The sequence below is a fragment of the Salvelinus sp. IW2-2015 genome, unplaced genomic scaffold (assembly GCF_002910315.2).
Source record: "Salvelinus sp. IW2-2015 unplaced genomic scaffold, ASM291031v2 Un_scaffold516, whole genome shotgun sequence".
Classification (NCBI taxonomy): Eukaryota; Metazoa; Chordata; class Actinopteri; order Salmoniformes; family Salmonidae; genus Salvelinus; species Salvelinus sp. IW2-2015.
In genome coordinates this window covers 879,170-900,363 of record NW_019942567.1, presented here as the reverse complement: position 1 = coordinate 900,363, position 21,194 = coordinate 879,170, and the positions used below count along the sequence as shown (strand labels likewise).

Sequence of the window (21,194 nt, the reverse complement as noted above, 5' to 3'; positions counted from 1 at the left end):
TTACACTCTGAGAAGAAAATGTGCTATCTAGAACATAAAAGGGTTTTTAATCTGTTCCCATAGGAGAACCCTTTGGAGAACAATTTTTGGTTCCAGGTAGAACCCTTTTGGCTCCAGGTAGCAAAAGGGGTTATCCTATGGGAACAGCCGAATAACCTTTTTGTAACCCTTTTTTCTAAGAGTGGACCTCGTACCCCTGCACATCGACTTGGTACTGGTACTCCCTTCATAAAGCCATGCTATTTTCACTCGTTATTGTTATTCATTATTCACTGTGTATTTATTCCTTGTGTCACTATTTCTATTTTTTGGGGGGTTAATTGCTTTATCTTTAACTCTGCGTTGTCGGAAAAGAACCCATAAGTAAGCATTTCACTGTAGGTCTACACCTGTTGTTTACGAAGCACGTGACAAATAAAATGAGACTTGATTTGAGCTACAATGTGTTCAAACATTGAATACATTTTTTGGAGGCCCAATGTGACATGCTTGACACTGTTCAGGGGTGTGTGCATGTGTAAGGGGTTCTATGACTAGGTGTACAGTATATGAGTGTGTGTTTGTTCTGCGACAGGTTCTCAAGGTCACTAATGCATTAGTGGTGGGTCATTGGGGAGTGTGGAGTGAGCGCTATTTATGCATATTGCCCTCAGTCCGTTATCAGCATTCTCTGTGTGTGTGTGTGTGTGTGTGTGTGTGTGTGTGTGTGTGTGTGTGTGTGTGTGTGTGGTGTGTGTGTGTTGTGTTGTGTGTGTGTGTGTGTGTGTGTGTGTGTGTGTGTTGTGTTGTGTGTGTGTGTGTGTGTGTGCGCTCACTGGGAGGGGGTATAGGGTGTTGCTCACCACAGTGAAATAGAATGGTCGAGAGGTGTGGATTAGGAGGGAATCTGGGACAAAAGGCTTACCTGGGCATTCCAGCAACCCTACAGCAGGCATTGAGTAGACAAATGTGTTGAGTGGCATTTACTGAAGATAAGCGGACCAGTCTGTTATTGACGCTAGGTCTGGGATCTGCCCGGTTTAAGCAGAGAACAGTGTTTTTCTCAGCATACCAGTCTATATACTGTATGTGTAGAATATTATTTTACTAGTGTCAACAAGGGGGTTCTATGAAAAGTTCTTTATGAGGATTCATTGTATACAGCAGCCATGGAGACAGACACGTGTTGAGTTGCATCTTCTCAACATAAGGGCCAGTCTGGTATTATCACCTTATCTGTGAGATATCAGGCTTGAGGATGTGCCATTATGCCAGCTTAGGTTTTCGAACAATATTTGAAAAAATGTGTATATATATATATAAATATGTCTATTGTTAGTATATTTGCCATTTAATCAAATAAATCAATCTATGTTATACGTTATATGTGGGTTGAACAATGTTCCTGGACTTATATGATCGACTTGTGACCTGCAATGCAAAATAGATCCAACTCACCTACACCTGGTTTTGTCCAGGTGTTATGAACCTGGTGAGCTGCAGTACAGTATATATCCACTCCAGTCCCTCTAATATATAATAATAATAATAATAATAATAATAATAATGCTAATAAATTCCCAGCCATTTTGCAGACGCTTTCGTACAACGCAATCTACAGTCATGCGTGCATACATGTTGATGTATATATAGTCCAAGAAATTGAACCCACTATCCTGGCGTTGCTAGTGCCAAAGCACCATGCTCTACCAACYKAGCTACAGAGGACCACTCATGCCCTAACCCCAAACCTGGCTTGGGGAAAACACATTGGGAATCCCTGGTCTACAGGAGTCCTCTAATCTCTAACACCATTGTAACTCTATAACACGCCAGGAACACCTTTCAAAGTCCCTTGTTTCCTAAACCTCCACTGTTCAATCGTATAGAGGGCTCTTCGACTGTTTTTACCACCAAAACATGACCAAAAGAGTCTGTTCACCTGCAGTCAAACAGCCATCAATATTGCACCTCCCCTTTTTTCATTATCATCACCCGACTCTTCTGTCCCATCCCAATCTATTCCATTTGTTTGTCCTGACTGACCCATGCACTCTAATCCAGCTATGAGTGAGCAAATTAAATCCACTTGGATCAATTGGACAGTTAATGTGTAACACACTCAAGCCCCATGTCACCTAATGTATTCAGGCCCTCAGTCATTATTCGGCCCGTCTCTCCAYCTAAGTTGTTTGTTTGCAGCCAGAGGCTGGCCCTCTGACAGCTGGTTGCAGGGATGTGCTGGGTGGTGGTGGTAAATGATCTGTGCAAATTGTCTTTTTATGGGACTGTGGGGGGGAGATGTTTCACACTCTATTTAACTGTTCATTGCGGTTTGGACAAAAAAGGCTCAATCTGCAGAAGATTAAGTGTTCAAATACCTCGTACCTCTGCCTCAAATACCTCGTACCCCTGCACACTGATCTGGTACTGAAACTCCCTGTTTATAGCTCCATTCTTGTCTATTTTATTCCTCCTGTGTTGCTATTTTTCTTTTAATTATCATTTTTTAACTCTGCATTGTTGGGTAGGGCTCGTAAGCAAGCATTTCAAGGAGTACAACWCCCGCTGTATTCGGYGCATGTGACTAGTACAATTAATTTGATTTGGTAAAATGATTTTAAAAAACAGAGAAGAGAGGTAGATCCAATAATAATAACTTTTKACATAATACAAAACAGGTAAGGGAGCTAAACCAAGACTGGCCGCTGTGGAATTATTCAATCACAACAAATAGATGTTTTATTTATTTGATCAATATGAACATTCTTAATGCCAAAGGAGCCATATCTCATCTGACCTGACTTTTAATCTCACATATAACTGAAGCACCTAATATGTATTCTGACGTCATTCAGATAGTTTGTTCATGTAACGTTTAAGCCAATAAGACCATAGTGTTATTTAATTGTAGCTACAGCAGAAGCTGTGGGACGTTACTGCAGTGGGGTCTACCCAGAGCAAAGTCTATCCTCCCTCACACTCTCTCTCTCTCGCTCTCTCTCTCTCTCTACATCTCTCTCTCTCCATCTCTCTCTGACTTTCTCTCCATCTTTTTCTTTCCATTTCTCTCTCTCTCTGTCTCTCTCTGTCTCTGACCGCCAGTTGACTCCTCACCTTCCAGAGAACACCTTCAGTAATCCCATGCCTCCTCAGTGCCCCAGCTAGTTCACAAAGCGGAGCTCACTGAAATCCACCAGTGTTTGCTCCTTCAGGAGTGATTCGGTCTCTTATCTAATCCAGGTATTTCTCTTTCTGATTTCATCAGCTTGTGAACAAAGTATTTCCACGGGAAATGAATGCCGTCCTGTAACTTTGACTGAGTCAGTCTGTTTCACAGGCGGAAAAAAAGTCCAACTTATTTGTATTGGAGTTTAAAAATCATAAAATCTCCTAACACGCACACAGCAAGATATCCACAAGTGTCAATGTGAAACACATAAGTAAGCTATAGCGTAAAGGGCCTCAAAAGTCTACCAGTAGAGGCAACTTGATGTACCATTTTCTAGAAAGGACTTTCTGCACTAYCGTTTCTCAGTGGTTCATAGTTAAGTGTGGGTTTCTATCTTTGTCTGTCCAGGGTTGCTACAGTGTGTAGACAAACGGACCAGGTGTGCACCCCACAGCCCGGGCCACAGCCCACCCAACACAGACTCAGTTGGGTTTGCTTGCTTTAACAAAGCTGTGTGAACTTTACCCCCACAGAGAGAGGACTGCTATTCTATACAGTCCAACATATAGGCAAAAGCAACAGTCACAGTGTGAGGGTGATGCAGGTAAAATGGTTTCTCCGATACATTTATAAATGTATGGCTACGTAGTTGTGCAGTCATTTATGTTAGGCACGAAGAACTGGCTGTAATAAATATAAGTGGTGCATGTACATCTACACTCCCTCTGTATTTATTTGGACAGTGAAGCTAAAATGTGTACATTTGGCTCAATAYGCCAGCATTTTGGATTTGAGATCAAATGTTTCCTATGAGGCGACAGTACAGAATGTCACCTTTMATTTGAGGATATTTTCATRTCTGTTTTACCATTTCTAAATGAAAGCACTTTATGTATCTAGTCTTCTTTGAACAAATTCACTTATAGTAGTGTTAAGTTTAGTATTTTGTTGAAGCACTCTACAAAATTGCATTTGCAGTTTGTTTTGRTTGTGTTTCACATTATGTTTTGCCCAATAGGAACTGAATGGTGAATAATGTATTGTGTCATTTTTGAGTCACTTTTGTTGTGAATAAGAATAGAAGCATCCACATTAATGTAGGAGTGTTCAGAAATATCTTCTATTCTTATTTACAACAAAAGTGACKACAAAATGACACAATACATGATTCACCATTCAGTTCCAATTGGGCAAAACATAATCTGAAACACAACAAAAGCAAACTGCAAATGCATCCAACAAGTTTGAAGATCATTGATGTAGTCATTGCGTGCTAGGAATACAGGGCCAAATACTAAACTTTTGACTGCTTTAATACACTATAAGTGAATTTGGCTTAATAGTTATGGAGAAAAGAAAACATATTAAAATGGAGGGACTAAATACATGAAGTGCTTTAATTTCTAAACGGGAAAACAGATGTGTGTGAAAATACCCTAAAATACGATAGTGGTAGATGATGCAATACTATGTGTTTAGGGTTTACCTTAAGTGGCTATTGTGTAGCAACAGAGATAATGCATATTGTCTCAATATTCCTATATCCTCGCCAATTCATCAGATGCACACAAAAAGTGTGTGTGTGTGTGTGTGTGTGTGTGTGTGTGTGTGTGTGTGTGTGTGTGTTGGTGTGTGTGGTGTGTGTGTGTGGTGTGTGTTGTGTGTTGGTGTGTGTGTGTGTGTGTGTGTGTGTGTGTGTGTGTGTGGTGTGTGTGTGTGTGTGTGTGTGTGTGTGTGTGTGTGTGTGTGTGTGTGTGTGTGTGTGTGTGTGTGTGTGTGTGTGTGTGTGTGTGTGTGTGTAGTCCCCTGCATGTGGAGCCCTGCTGAGCCCCAGTGCTGCAGTAGAGATAGGGAATGACAGTGTGAAATGAAACACACAGATAGGGAAGTGGCAGACAGCAGACAGGGCCAGCCTCTCTGTGCGCTGGAGATTAGGCTGACTCCTACTCCACATTCTCAGGACCAGCCCAGACCAGGCCCAGCCTGGCTCCACCGTTCCCTCACAGTTCCCCCAGACTGTGAGAGCCAGGCCAGAGCCATTCCACACACAGAGGGAGACGCACAGACAGACGCACAGACAACCTATGACAATCACATCACACAGAACTCCATGTGGGACAACCACAGACACCAACACAAATATCACACAGAATCAGACATGAGTAAATATGATCAGCAGACATACTGCGTGTGGTCCAGCCACACACCACACACCAACACACACACACACACACACACACCACACACACACCACACACACACCACACACACACACACACACACACACACACACAACACACACACACACACACAACACACACACACACAACACCACACACACACACACACACACACACACACACACACACAACACACACACACACACACACACACACAACACACACACACACACACACACACACAGACAGACACACACACCAAAGGGACCTCCCCAGCCCTCGGATTCTGCAGATGTCTTGGTGTCTCTCCAAGTGACTGTAGCCTACTATTCTAATCTGTCCATTCATAGACAATAAATACCTTTGGAAATTCCTGAACTATCACTGGGATTATATGGAAAATGAAGATAAACCCTCAAATTCCATTCAAGTTGAAGGAATGTACCCACAAATTACAATGGCGTCACATTTGTAGATTATCAAAGTTAAAAGGCATTCATCAAAAGACAATTTCTCCCTAGTGGATACCAGAGAGAGAAACAGAACATTACTAAAACGGACATAAATAACAAATAGGTGCTTAAGGATTGCACCGAGTGCATCTTACATTCTATTTACATAACCAGAGACTGACCGGAGACAAGGTACAGCGCGATCCGGGCCCCTTCTCAGAGCCGCTTGGAGCAGCGTGATGAACTGCGTAATGAGGCTCGCGCGGAGCAGGCCTCACTAGGCACCTCATTCATAAGCGTCGGTATCAGCCTCTGCAGTGAGAGACGAGAATTACACAGCTCGCTAACCCACCGGTTTGGTTGTCTGTGAAATAGTGGGATTATGACAGCCGCAGACCGAGGAAAAAATGATGGGTAATAGGTAAAGGATCAAATAACTTTGGTAGACTTTTGAGGCTTTTGGGGAGACGCCGAGGGCGTGTAGGTTGACGGTTCACTATAGGGTCACAGAAACAATTATCGTTTTATACGATTTATTTGATTTCATAACCATATTCCATACTGCAGCAGAGCAGATAGCCTATGTCTCTTTCACACCATAAATAATAAAGACGATTATTTCAACCGTAGGCCTACATAGTTTATATTGTGCGTAAGTATGTCATTTCTACAACAACCCTATCTAAATTGAATAACCAATATTATCTGCATGGCCTCGTAGTGGTTGTCTGRTTTGGCCTGTAATGAGAATGGGCCTGTTTTTATTTAACCAACATGTCCTCATCACATTTGATATAAATCGTTAAGGATAATGGAATAGAATAGAATAGAGATACAAAATTCCCAATTCCCAATCCCAATCTGGCCCTCAACCATCACGGTCACCTAATAATCCCCAGTTTACAATTTGGCTCATTCATCCCCCTCCTCTCCCCTGTAACTATTCCCCAGGTCGTTGCTGCAAATGAGAACGTGTTCTCAGTCAACTTACCTGGTAAAATAACGGTAAAATAAATAAATAAAATAAACAAATCCATTTGAGAGCTGAAAGTCCCGCTGCCCACGCAAAATGACACTTGACCTGATATTTATGATTTTTTTTTGCAAATGGAAGAAAAAAAAACGATATGATGAGTGGATTTGTTTTATTGTTTATTCCTACAGTGAGTTTCAAAAAAAATGTTTTAATGTAATCTAACAACTTGTAGGGGATCCAGTATTTCTCAATGTAGGCCAAACTATTCATATGTGTGTGAAAAGTAGCCGGTAGTTAATTCCATCAACAATGTGAAATGTCTCATTATTTTAGGGGTTACAAGTATAATTTATAGATGACGTGTTTTATATGGAGAAGTTAAATGGTTAATATAGATATGTTCACCCACACTTGTTATTATATATGTTTTATTTGATACTGAATTGGTCATTTAGAACACAGAACATTTTTAAATAGGGCTATTACCGACAGAAATATATCCAATATTTCAGTTTGTCTGTCATTAGCAGTCGTAATCATTGATAAACTGCTCACGCACATTCACCGTCTTGCATGTTATGAACAGTCATTTACAGTTAATTTCTCACACATTGCAGCATGTTTTCGTTAAATGCAATGCATTGGCGAATCTGTCTCAAGAGGATCACAATTATACATCATTTGTTCAATCGTTTGAACCTCTTTGTTAGTAGGCCTACGTGTTATTTAGATRAACTCTTTCTTGGTCATTTCTGCTGGATTAATCCCATTATGAATAACGTCTAAATCAGAGATACATGAGCAATTATGATTGTTTCTCCATTTTAATGAATTACCATGAATCAAAAAACACCAAACACACTTCCTATTTTTGTGACTTTTGGAGTCAACCTGAAGTCAGGCATTCACTGAAATCTCACTAACTGTTTTAACACTGATTGATTGGTGGCTAATTAATAAACTGGGTCCGACGGTCAGAGTAACGGCCCATTCTATGATGACAGACATTCAGACGACCAAACCCATCCTTGATTGAAAGGCGACTGTAGAAAATGAACAGAGGGATTAAGTCACAGGTCGTTGGACCCTCCGCAGTGATGAAAGAAAATACACGTATTGAGTAGAAGACAGTCACACAGCATCCTCTGATTGTCTCCTAGCGCCCTGCGCTCCTGAGGGGCACGAGAAGTGATCATATTAATCTCATTACCTGAGACAGATCTAAGGGAAGGCCTAGTTTCGAGTTTTATTAGTCGTATTTACAGGATACACAGGCCTACATGGATAAACGGAACAGAATACACAGCTCCCAAATGGAGTTGTTTCTCTTAATAATATATTATCCTTAACGATTTATATTAAATGTGATGGGAATTTAAACTAGAAACAACCACTTGATGAGAATATAATATCATATCATCAATATAGGTAACTAATATTCACAAGTACCAACAATTATTTTCACAAAAAAAATTATAGAATGATGTAAATGATCAGGATAAGCCATATAATATGATGTTATTGCCTCGTTATTGCCTCGTAATTATTATAGGGAGTGTGAAAGTATCGATATACTGTTATTATGCAGTTAATACCACTCCTACTAAAACAATACTAACTCTACGCATACTACTGCTCATGATAATAATAACAATAATTAATAACATAAGCACAGCATGATAATAATGTAATTATAATAGTTCGCCTATTAATTACAGTTGTATCATCATTAGTAATGATAGTTGCAGTGAGTTACAGGACTGCTGTTGGCAGTATTTGTTAGGCTCTGTCTTGAGGTATTAGTGTTAGACCTAATAATCGTGAAAATCGTGTTTGTGAAATTATTATCGTGCACTTTTTCGTGTGGAGGTGGAGTCAATCGTTAATATAACAATGACTCAAAATGTCTATAATGAGAGTGATTAGGCTATTGTATCATCATGCCAAGTTATTGGTCGTATCTCTTATCGTCTTGCTGTTTTTATAGAGCTCATTCTGATTTATCTTGTCATAAAACCAAGCATAACTTTCCCTTTCAGAGGAGACATTATTTTACAGCATGTGTATAAGGCTCGCTTCAAAAACTAGCATTATTATATCTAAAGGCCTACACTGTTAACTTAGACATGTCGGTGTTTAATTTCGCATATATTTTTTAGGTCTATTATTTATTAGAATGCACCATCGCGATTAATATCTATGAAAACAATAGATGTTTATGTTTGGGCTCCCGAGGGGCACAGCGGGCTAAGGCACTGCATCTCAGTGCTAGAGGCGTCACTACAGACCCTGGTTCGATCCTGAGCTGTATCACAATCGGCCGTGATTGGGAGTCCCATAGGGCGGTGCACAATTGGCCCAGCGTCGTCCGGGTTAGGGGAGGGTTTGGCTGAGGTAGGCCGTCATTGTAAAATAAGAAGTTGTTCTTAACTGACTTGCCTAGTTAAATAAAGGTTAAATAAAAAATATAAAAAATKTAAGGATTCGGTTAAAATCGGGTTAATTCATTTGAAAGTATATGGAGACCATCTAAACAAAATTCACAAATCTGAAGGAACTGTGACAATTTCTTCGATCTTTATATGTTATCTTATAWTGATTCTAAAAACAACCAAGACACAGCAAATTCAGCAAAGGTGGGTCTCTTCTTCATGTTGGCTCGTCCTCCATGCCCCTCTCCTCCTCCAACTCCTGAGACCTACCTTGGAGTGCATCACGTGGTCTTAGTTCGTACAAATAACTCGCAGTAGAGTTTTCCAGTAGAGAACGAATCGGAGCTCTGTTATATCAGCAATTATCAGCGACAGTAACTATCTTCAGATACTAAGAATAGGAGAGAGACACTTGGACCATCCGGGAAGTAAGGAATTGCTTTTTCTCGTAAACTTTTACTCGCAAAGACATTTTGGACATCTTTGTGGGAGCCTCAGTCACTTTCGTTGGGTCTATCTGAGTGAAGTTTGCCCACAGCGCTGCTCAAGCTGCTCCTCTGAAAAACAGACTTTATCACCCGACCGTCCTTATCTGGTGAGATAATACTACGAGAGCTCTTGTGTGAAATTGTATTCCTCTTGTGCACACTGCAATCAAGGTTTTATGTGATTTGCGTTACGATTGATAAACATATAGCCTATACATCACACATATGGCTCCTCTATCTATTGGGGGTTGATTAGGTTCCTATGATTTAATGACATGGTGCAAGTCGGGTGTTCCTCAGGATATCTCGGGTAGCTGATTAGTTATATCTRCATGCAAAGATATGGGAGACCATTAGTGTCGTTTGAATCCATTAAATGTCAATCACAATGATACAGATAATATATTACTCTTGTTATTGATCAAGTTGTTTTCTATTTTTCCTTGTATTGCTACAGCAGTTATTTGATTGTGCGATTTACATCAATTTACTTTAGGCCTAATTCGTGATATTATCCATAGATTGACCTAAATGATAGCGAACGTTAGTTTAAAGAGAAAGGAGAAAAAAATGTACTAAACAAAAGATTWAGATAAAAGATGGGTCAAAATACGCCTCCGGCTGTTCAGGCCACAGGTGCGAATTGTAGACTGCTGGGTGATGTTTCTKCTTTAATTAGTGGACACAATCCCTCAATTACAGGACACATTTGTTGATTGTGGTTCTTTCCCCTTCATTCAGGAGTGGATTTGTTAATTATCCGGCGACTGGATAACGAAAAACCGCCGACGAYTYGCCGAAGTGTCTTTACGTGACCCGYTTTGTCCCAGGAGTCAGTACCCATATTCTTCCAAATAGGACGAATATACGGTGTCAGAATGTACCAAAGCATTGCTTTGTCATCCAACCAGTCCCCATATGCACACGATGCAGGGAAYTATATGCACCCTTCAGCGAGTTCCCCCGTGTACGTGCCCACTACGAGGGTGCCTGCTATGCTGCAAACCCTGCCGTACTTGCAGACATGCGAGTCCACCCATCAGTCCCATGGCCTCGGCGGGCATCATGGCTGGCCTCAGACTGGCGCAGACAGTTCGTCCTTCAACCCGGGCAGCCCCCATCCACTCCCCGGGTTCTCCTACTCTCACAGCCCGCCAGTAAGCAGCAATACAGGCAGGGACACAACCTACCAAAACCCGCTTGTGCTCAGTAACGGTGGTCGAGCCGACCAGTATGGCAGCGCTTTGGTACGGTCTGTTGGAGGATCGTACTCGAGTCCCTACGCGTACATGAGCCCTGAGATGGCAACCTCTTGGACACCAGGCCACTTTGAGAGCGGCATGATCAGTCTTCAGGGACGGCAAGGTTGCCTGTCTGGGAGAAGGTCCAGTTTTGGTACGTAACAGTCTTTGATAAATAAGGCGAACCGTGTGTTTGTTTGTCTAACAATTCCACTCAAACCGAAGGGAAATTGTCATATCAAATTAATGTAGGCTACTCGTATTTAAAAATTGTTTCACTTATGTATGTGGAGAATTGGTGAAGGCCACAAATGAAAAGAATTAGCACATAATCAACAACAAAAATCTAATGAATTCATATAGCAGGCCTAGTCGTCCTTTACTGGCCTATAGAAGCACTACAGGAGGCACACTAAACATATAGACCTATATTTCAATCAATCTGAATCATGGTTATAAGATTAAATGTTGTGGATAATTCACCTTAAATCTTTTCCAATATTTTTTCGATAACAGGTCTTTATTGGTTAGATCTACTTTGCAAATGAGGCTATTCGTTTCTGTGGCTGTCAAGGGTTAAAGGGTCCTGTGCTCTGATCTCTCAATTTTCAGCCTGGTTGTTTCTTCAGTTATTTATTGATGCGATTGAGAAATCCCATTCTATGTGGTAAACTCTAGCATCGATTGTACTCAGTCACTGGGATTCAATTAGCCTAACAAAAGTAACCTTTTTGTCAGCGTTCACAATACACATTCTTTAAATGAGAAGGTTGCTAAAACCAATTAATTAAAGTGCTAATTTAATCCCCACTACCTGTCAGTTTTCTTTTGCAGTGTTTTGATTATCAGTACAGACATTCACTAGTGAAAACTGTCCAATTGTCACCTTGATCAGATCAGACGGAAAAGTGATATTTGGAAATGCGTCTGCAATACACGTTTGGCAAGCAGCCAACACGTCCTTTGAAGGTGGAACATCAAAATGCCTATTACGTTTAACGTGTTTTGAAGCAGGATCTTTCCCTGTTGTATGGATATGAGGACGTCAGTTTCTTGTAGGCATATAGCCCATATCCAGGATTTTTTATGTAACCTTTATTTAACTAGGCAAGTGAGTTATTAAGATCAAGTTCTTATTTACAATCACGGCCTACACCAGCCAAAACCGGACGACGAATCACGGCCGGTTGTGATACCGCCTGGATTCGAACCAGGAGTTATGTAGTGACGCCTCTAGCACTGAGATGCAAGGCCTTAGACCGCTGCCCCACTCGGGAGCCCAAACAAGTAATCTGTTGATTACTTCGTTTCACATCAAAAATAGGAACGCATTTTCATCCTGGTGAAATGAATTTGTGGATTTTCTATTTATTTTGGATTTGCTGACGTAAATAACCATACCACATTCGTAATTTAACACATATGTGTGTGTGTGTGTGTGTGTAGTTATGTGAGTATGTATGTGTTGTGTCTGTGTCCGTGTGTATGTGTGTGTGGTGTGTGTGTGTGTGTTGTGTGTGTTGTTTTGTGGTGTGTGTGTTGTGTGTGTGTGTGTGTTGTGTTGTGTGTGTGTGTGTGTGTGTGTGTGTGTGTGTGTGTGTGTGTGTGTGTGTGTGTGTGTGTGTGTGTGTCCAAGTTTGGTTTAAAGTGGTGGTCAATATATTAATATAGCCACTTACATATCTCATGGCACACTCACATTACGCACACATTACGCATGAGGAAAATAAGACATTCAACATGATTTAAAAAATATATAGATATATTTTTAGGCCCTACGGTTTTTTCTATTGTTATTATTGTTTTCAACATTATTGTTATTGTTTTTATCTATTGACCCTCTTTCAATATGTGGACAAGGAATTCTAGCAATTAATTGTAGGAGGCCGTCGCCTGTCAGTAGCTTGATTGATATGGGGACCCCTGGATCCTTAACACTGATAAGAGCCCCATTGACATTCCACCCGTCTGAGCCCTGTGCCTCGCCAGCCGCCCTAATAGATACGCCAATGACCCTGTATCCATATTGATACATTCGGACTAGATATATTTTAATCACCGAGATGGCTTTAAATTCTACTCGAGCGAGCTAAGCCGGGACATTTATCACGCGCTGACGCGTTCTCTTCACGATATGGGTTTACACATCAAAGATGTCTAAACTTATGGCTTTCATGTCTGGATTTTTTATCTTCCATTTTTTAATTTATTATAGCCTATCCTTTCTATTTATAGAAAACATACAACATGTGACCCAAAAACTTTTTTTTTACCCAATATCCAAATAGGCAAACACATAGCACTTGCAATCGAAAATAAATTATATTCCTCTCATTTTACAAAATTATCCACATTTAACGAATTATGCAATTTAACTAAAGATGATCAAGGGTATTTCCATAACCAGTTCCAGCCATGTTCATGTTTTGCTCAAGTGTGATCATGCATTAAAACCAACGCAACAMCACATACAAAAAATATTAAAACTCTAAATGTTGTCTTCATCAAATTACAGACATGTTGGAGGAGTTCCCGGGAGAGGGTCGTGAGTGTGTAAACTGCGGCTCCATCTCCACTCCTTTGTGGCGACGAGACGGTACCGGGCACTACCTGTGCAATGCCTGTGGCCTGTACCACAAGATGAACGGAATCAACAGGCCGCTCATCAAACCACAGAAACGCCTGGTAAGCACCATAAAAGTGTATATAACTTGTCCTAGATATATCTTATTGAGTAGAACCATTATTATGCCCACATATACAAAAKTATGTGGACACCTGTTCTTCGAACATCTCATTCCAAAATCATGGGCATTAATATGTTGTTGGTCCCCCCTTAGCTGCTTTAACAGCCTCCACTCTTCTGGGAAGGCTTTCTACTAGATGTTGGAAAATTGCTGCGTGGCCTCGCTTCCATTCAGCCACGAGAGCATTAGTGAGTTCGGGCACTGATGTTGGGTGATAAGGCCTCGCTCATAGTCGGCGTTCCAATTCATCCCAAATGTGTTCCTTGGGGTTGAGGTCAGGGCTCTGTGCAGGCCAGTCAAGTTCTTCCACACCGATCTCGAAAAACCATTTCTCAATGGACCTCGCTTTGTGCACGGGKGCATTGTCATGCTGAAACAGGAAAAGGCAATCTACAAACTGTTGCCACAAAGTTGGAAGCACAGAATCGTCKAGAATGACAATGTATGATGTGAAGTTAACATTTCCCTTCATTGGAACTAAGGTTCCTCCACCAAACACAGATTCGTCCGTTGGACTGCCAGATGGTGAAGYGTGGTTCATCACTCCAGAGAACGCGTTTCCACTGCCCCAGAGTCCAATGGTSGCAAGCTTTACACCACTCCTGCCGACGCTTGGCATTGCGCATGGTGATCTTAGGCTTGTGTGCAGCTGCTCGGCCATGGAAACCCATTTCATGAAGCTCCCGATGAACAGTTCTTATGCTGACGTTGCTTCCAGAGGCAGGTCGGTTGCAACCGAGGACAGACAATTTTTACACGCTAAGCGCTTTAGCTGTGAGCTTGTGTGGCCTACCACTTCACGGCTGGGCCGTTGTTGCTCCTAGATGTTTCCATTTCACAATAACAGTACTTACAGGTAACMGRGGCAGCTCTAGCAGGGAAGAAATTTGATGATCTTACTTGTTGGAAAGGGGACATTTTATGACRGTGCCACGTTGAAAGTCACTGAGCTCTTCAATAAGTCCATTGTACTGCCAATGTTTGTCTATGGAGATTGCATGGGTGTGTGTTMGATTTTATACACCTGTCAGCRACGGGTGTGGCTGAAATAGCCGAATTCACTAATTTGAAGTGGTGTCCACATACTTTTTGAGCTGTTAAAAGAGTCAACGAGCTTTAAAAATTGAGTTTTAAGAATGTTAATGACTAAATGTATTGATTGATTTGGTGGGTTTTGAGAAGAAAAAAAGTCATATGCAGATATTAGGTTTTTCTAGGTCAAAGCAGTTAACACAGGAATTGGTGGTCAGAAGGAGGTGGGAAAAGAATGGAACATAGTGGGTCAGTGATTGTCTGAAGAAGGTCAGTGTAGTAGAGTGAGAGAAAGAGGCCTTCACTGCTGTCTTTTTCCCAGGCAGGAACCAGCCTCTCAGAGCAGCTGCTGTGAATTACCCCAGCTCGGCTCTGCCTGTGCTTGTTCTGTTTTTATTTGTCCTTCAGTGACCTTGCCCTTGGGTTGTCTGTTTTTAGCCAGATCTGYATGAGGCAACAGAACAGCATGACTTAACAACCGTGTTTCTGATGAAAAATCTCACTTGTGTCCAATAACAAGCTGATAGAGAGGCAGGTTCAGCCAGGAGTACTTAGTGCTTAGCCCAGCACTATGTGAAAAATTTCTCATGTGAAGTCCTTATCAGTACATTGACTGTTTGGTTTCTCCATGGATACTATGGCGGAATCTTGTGCACAATACACAAAAGGAAGTCACTTATAGTAAAGGGATACTTCACCCAAATACATTTTTTACACAAAGTATAACAGAGTCAGTAACACAATATATGTACTGTATATATTTTTTTGGGGGGCTGAATTATCCCGTTAAGGTGCTCATTCTCTAGACCTGTCATACAATCCATCTTTAACTGGTCTTGTCCTTGGTCCAGCTCTCTCTCAGAAGAATGTCTGAATAATTCTTTGAGTTGTCTGATTGGTTCTAGTCGGTTATCGGTTATTGATCGGTTATTGATTGGCTATTGACGCCTTGTCTTTACTTCTCCATCTATAGCAGACCACATCTCGCCGGGCTGGCCTGTGCTGCACTAACTGCCTCACCAGCACGACTACGCTGTGGCGTCGCAACGCAGAGGGAGAGCCTGTCTGCAACGCCTGTGGCCTGTACATGAAACTACATGGGGTAGGTCCACCACCCCATCCAACACACACCCACACAGCCCACACACAGCACACACACACACCAACACGTACACACACGACACATCACACCACAACAACACACACACACACACACCACAGACACACCAAAACACACGACCACGCCACACACCTTTTCCCATGGACCCTACACTACTCCATCAATCATCTAAGTTTACACAACGTTTGACCCTGGTGGATCCTATGTAATTGCTGTAAGAATTAAGCCCCCTATTAGCCTGGCCAGTGGCATGTGGGCTTGCGTATTGAATTCATGTCTTCTGTAATAAGCTTTCCAAGTTATCATCATGGATGTTGTTATCAAAAGAGAGTGGGAGGGGTCGGTCTTGTGTGTAGTTGTCGCAGTAAAGCTTGGCCTTTGTTTACAACTTAGGATCTAACATTATTGGCCTCTCCTCCTCTTAGGTCGCCGACCATGCGCATGAAGAAGGGAAAGCATTCAGACCACGGAAACCGGAAACTAAGATGCCCCCCAGTCCCAAACCTCAACAGTAAGAATGGGGCTGGAAGAAAGAATATGAGAGGATGTTCTGAGGTTGTATTCAGGTTTGATGATGGTCCTTTACCTGTCAATCCCCATATATCTGCCTGTCTAGTCTTCCAGGAGGTTGTCAGCCTCAGAGGCACCACCACCGTCCCTCCCTATGTCTCGTCTTCGGATAATCATGCATCTGACCGTATCTTAAGATTCTACCCAACATGCCTCCTCACTCCTACGCCGGGAAGACCGTAGCCTCTGTGTCGCCAGGTAAGCTTCTCACTCCTGTTTATCAAGCTACAGCTCACTTCTTTGGTCTAGCAAATATCAGCCCATTAGTTCCCACTAAGACCTTATCATTGTGGTCCGTCATTTAAATATCCCATTCTATTCTTTGAAGGCTTCATCACATCTGGACAGTTCAGGACATGTCGACATCAAATACGAGAACTACCCCTTTACGCCCACGTCCATCGCCCCACAGAACTCCTGGTGTGCTCTGTCTCAGGCATGAGCTTGACCGCAGCTCACCGTGTTCTGATTCTGGACCCAGCTCAGCTCACTGTGGATAATATAGACTTGTGACARGAACTACCTATTATAGACTTACTCTCTTTCCCATGGCTGGAGGGAGGAAAAAACAGAAGGAAGCGACGGCAATCAAGTGGAATGTATAGAAATAACTTTTTACTGGCTACTATCAATACTATTTCTAGTTGTAGTTTTTGTTGTGGTTGTCTTTGTTGTTGTTGTCATTATTGATATTTTTCTAATATCACCATCACAGTTTTACGTGGTATTTCAGCCGATAACCAGAAACAGTTCAACAAGTTATCACGGAGTGTTATTCACAAATCCAGAAGGACAAAACACGCAAGTGTTTTATTACCTCTGAACATGTTTCATTACTAGCGTGTAGATGATTAACTTCTATATACATTATTTATGTTRAGATAAGAACAGTCATGAAMCTCCAAAGCCAACATGTCATATCCCAGAAGTCCATTCCCTTCTAGAATGCCTTGTGTGTTCAAGGTATGAAATCTAAAATAGAAAGAATACATTTACATGTGCTTTCTATGTAATGAATTGCATAGTTGTTCATTTRACAAACGATGCATATATTTACACAGATACTGTATATACTGTATATGTTATCAGATATGTTGAAAGTGCATAAACACTTTTTTATTTTAGATGTCATAATTGTGTACTTGAATTAGTTTTCATTTTTTCCAAGACCCCTGTTCTATTAGTTCCGCTTTTGACAATGTGCTGTCTGCTCATTTAAAGTGCAATGACTTAATTTAAAAAAAAATAAAGACAAAGAAAAATACTTTTATTTTAATTGTTTTGAATACGTTCATCTAATTTTATTTGCTGTGTTTTTGTTGRAATATAAGGGAATTCTATTGTTACTTTATAACCTAAAATTGTTCAGAGACTTGAGTCTACTTTAGTTGTTTAACCAAGTCTGATAGTCTCGTTGGTTTTGCAATGCTCTTTGAAATCTGTTTAGTTTAATAAACCGATAAATTAATTGTTCCTTGATTTTATGAAGTAACTTAAAAACAATTGTAAAATAATCCACTTTTATTTTATTGTTTACCTTTCAATAATTATTTTGTGCATGACCTGCCATCCTAAGTTATATATAGTAGATGACTTAAAAATCAGTTTTTACTTGTCTCTGATGTGGACTGCAGGGTTATTTCCATAACCGCTGACATCCTGTGTGATATTTATAGTCAAAACAATTGTTTGATGCCAAACTACAGATGCAAGCTACATTATAGTAGGCTGTAAAACATTTTTTGGTCTGTTTATTCAATATTTCAATTAATATTTGGTTTCAAACTAATGTTCTCGGGTGGGTTCTGTCTGTGTATTAGAGTTCTTTGCTATTGTATCCTTCTCAGTAGTCTAGGTGTATTTGGAAACTAGGGAGTATCTATCCTGTCCGGTTATATGGTTGTCGTTAACGATGTATAGTGTGTGTGGTGTGTTTGTGTGTGTGTGTGTGTGTGGATCGTGATGTGTGTGTGTGGTGTGTGTGTGTTGTGTCTGTGTTTCGTCTCTGGTCTGTATGTCTGGGTGCCTGAGAGGGCGTGTCTCCTCCTTGTTCTCTCAGCCAAGTCGTTGTCGACCAAAGGTTGGTTCCAACTGTGCTTTATGGCCCCTGGGACTATGCCTTGCTGGCCGCGTTGCCCCGGCACTTGAAATAGTGGCTGGCGCGACAGCGTCAACCATAAGCTTACTCTCCTACTTCGATCACGTGGAGACAGCAGAGGCAAGGTGCCTGCCACTACCCTCCTTTTATGACTATTTGCCAATTGTTTCTGTACTCTATCTTGTGTGTGTAGTTGCTGCATGAGAGAGTTATGTGATTGTATGAACTGAATGGGTCATACACTCTTACACTCAATAGCTCACTCTGCAGCAGCATGACGGCTATTATGATGGCATTTTAGAGCATTTTGGTTATGAACCTCAGGACAAAGAAGGATGGACACGCCGCGTAAAGAAATACCATCCTTCCACCTCGCCGTGTTTGTCTTGAAAAGATTTTCTTTCTGATCACAATGAGATATTGTGGAATTATAGTAACAATTGTATGCAGGTAAACACAGCCTCCAACACCCCCCCCCCCCGCTTCAAACACCAACCTGTTGTGTTTGCATTACCCCACCCCTTGAAAGGTCATTCTAAGTGCTATATAGTGCTAAATAGACAGTCCACACAGGGAGCGGGTCAATCAACCCTAGGAGCCTGAGCCACCATTTACAATTCAATAGCCGGTGAGTTCGTGTGGTCGTGGCAGTGTAAAATATTTGGGACTTCTGGAGAGCCAAGTGTCTCATCTCTCACAGCCACTTGTGGGATGGAAGAACTACCCATAGAAGGAGGCTATGCAACGGCCATGTATTTTGTCCTAGACCCCACTCTCACTCTCCCTGTCCTGTAGCTCTGTGGTTAGCCTTTGACTCAGTATTCTGCTGACGTTTGAGCTTGCCACTGTCATGCTATTTACTATTGTGAGAGAAAGTTTACCACTACAGCTAATCTATTTTCTGAGACAGCCAAGGTCGATGACTAAAACCTTGTGGCTKGACCTAAGAACACCAATGCCAGCGTCACTGAAGTGTCAAGGCCATGATTGTTCTTTTTGTTAGATAGTACTCTTTAGTTTCTGTAGTTGCTCTACTATGATGTCTTCGATCCATCCTTCTGGGAAATGTAYGTGTGTGCGATTCCAGTCCCAGGAGAGATGTTATCCCCCTGCAGGTCTGTAGCGCTCTGTCTTCTGTGATGGAATTAGAATGGCTCACTTGGGGGTCCGAGAGATAGACCAACAGGGGAAAGGCACAGAGAGCAGAGATAGTGTGAGTGACTGAGGCTGAGGTYCATAGCGAGCGATGGCTTTTCCTCTTGGCCAGGCAGCAGTAACACAAGTCTTTCCCAGGGTCGCGCACCCCGGCCACTCCATTCAATTATTCCTCCGTCCATGGCGGAAAACAGGATATTGTCTTTAAACTCAACAGTTATCCTGATGGTGTGTATGTGGTTGTGAGTGTAGCGGGGTGGCGGGAGTAGGGAGGGTAGTGCAGGCATTTATTTAGGTTAAATTCAGCTCTTAAATCAAAACTTCCACGCGTTGTCTCCACAGTGATTCCCCAAAGGCCTCACTCATCGCTCTGCGTGACAGGGTGCTTAAATTGAGGAACGCAGACGTGTGTGCTTTGGTGTGTGTGTGTGTGTGCGCGTGCATGCGTAAGTGCGTGAGCGTATGTGTGTTWGCATGGGTTTTGATTTCTCAGGGCCGGCCAATGGATGATGTTTTTCCACTACGGCGTGTGAATGCCTTTTGCATGTTATAATCACTGCAGTGTCCTTTCTCCGTCTGTCCTAGTGCAGGATTCCAGGAATCGCTTCACAGTTTCCTCAGTCAGGGCAGAAGAGATAAACCCTGAACTTATGTACCCTCTAAACACCAAAAGGGGTTATGTCACTCACAGTCCTACTTTAGTTAGCAAAGGCCAATGAATGACACAATGAGTTACCTAATGGCCAAATACTGTTTCAGAATAGTCCTAACACTGACAGTTGGAGACATTTAGGGTAGTGTTCTGCAAAGGCCACAGTTCCAAGAAAAAAACTGTTCCTGCAACCTAATTGTACCTTGACAAATGCTTTAGTGGAAAGACATCATCAACCYACACTGATCATAATGCGTAAAGATATGAGTTCTGTCCAAAATGGAAGGGAGTTAATAGAAGTTTATATTTATTTTATCTTTATTTAACTAGGCAAGTCAGTTAAGAACAAATTCTTATTTACAAGACAGCCTCCCCAGCCAAACCCTAACCCAGACAACACTGAGCCCTATGGGACTCCCAATCATGGCCGGTTGTGATACAGCCTGAAATCGAACCAGGGTCTGTAGTGACGCCTCTAGCACTGAGATGCAGGGCCTTAGACCGCTGTGATACAGCTGCGCCACTCGGGAGCCCCAAATGTGATTCGGTAGTAGTTGATAGAAGTGAGTTGTAGTAGTTGATAGAAGTGAGTTGTAGTAGTTGATAGAAGTGAGTTGGTAGTAGTTGATAGAAGTGAGTTGCAACTACCAACTCACTTCTATCAACTACTACCAAACTCACTTCTATCAACTACTACCAACTCACTCTACTCAACTACTACCAACTCACTCTTCACTACACAACTCACTTCTATCAACTTACTACAACTCACTTCTATCAACTACTTACCAACTACTTCTATCAACTACTACCCAACTCACTTCTATCAATACTACAACTATACTTCTATCAACTACTACCAACTCACTTCTATCAACTACTACAACTAACTTCTATCAA

General features: G+C 41.7%; 1 protein-coding gene across 1 annotated transcript; it reads left to right on the top strand.

The window, feature by feature from the left end:
* Positions 1-9,173: 9,173 nt before the first annotated feature.
* LOC112068454 (transcription factor GATA-5-like) lies at positions 9,174-17,862 on the top strand. Its single transcript, XM_024135613.2, has 6 exons — positions 9,174-9,786; positions 10,421-11,074; positions 13,436-13,605; positions 15,673-15,801; positions 16,527-16,587; positions 16,668-17,862. Exons 2-6 carry the CDS (start codon positions 10,558-10,560, stop codon positions 16,829-16,831), a joined length of 1,041 nt encoding a protein of 346 aa, XP_023991381.1. The 5' UTR covers positions 9,174-9,786; positions 10,421-10,557; the 3' UTR covers positions 16,832-17,862.
* Positions 17,863-21,194: the final 3,332 nt, after the last annotated feature.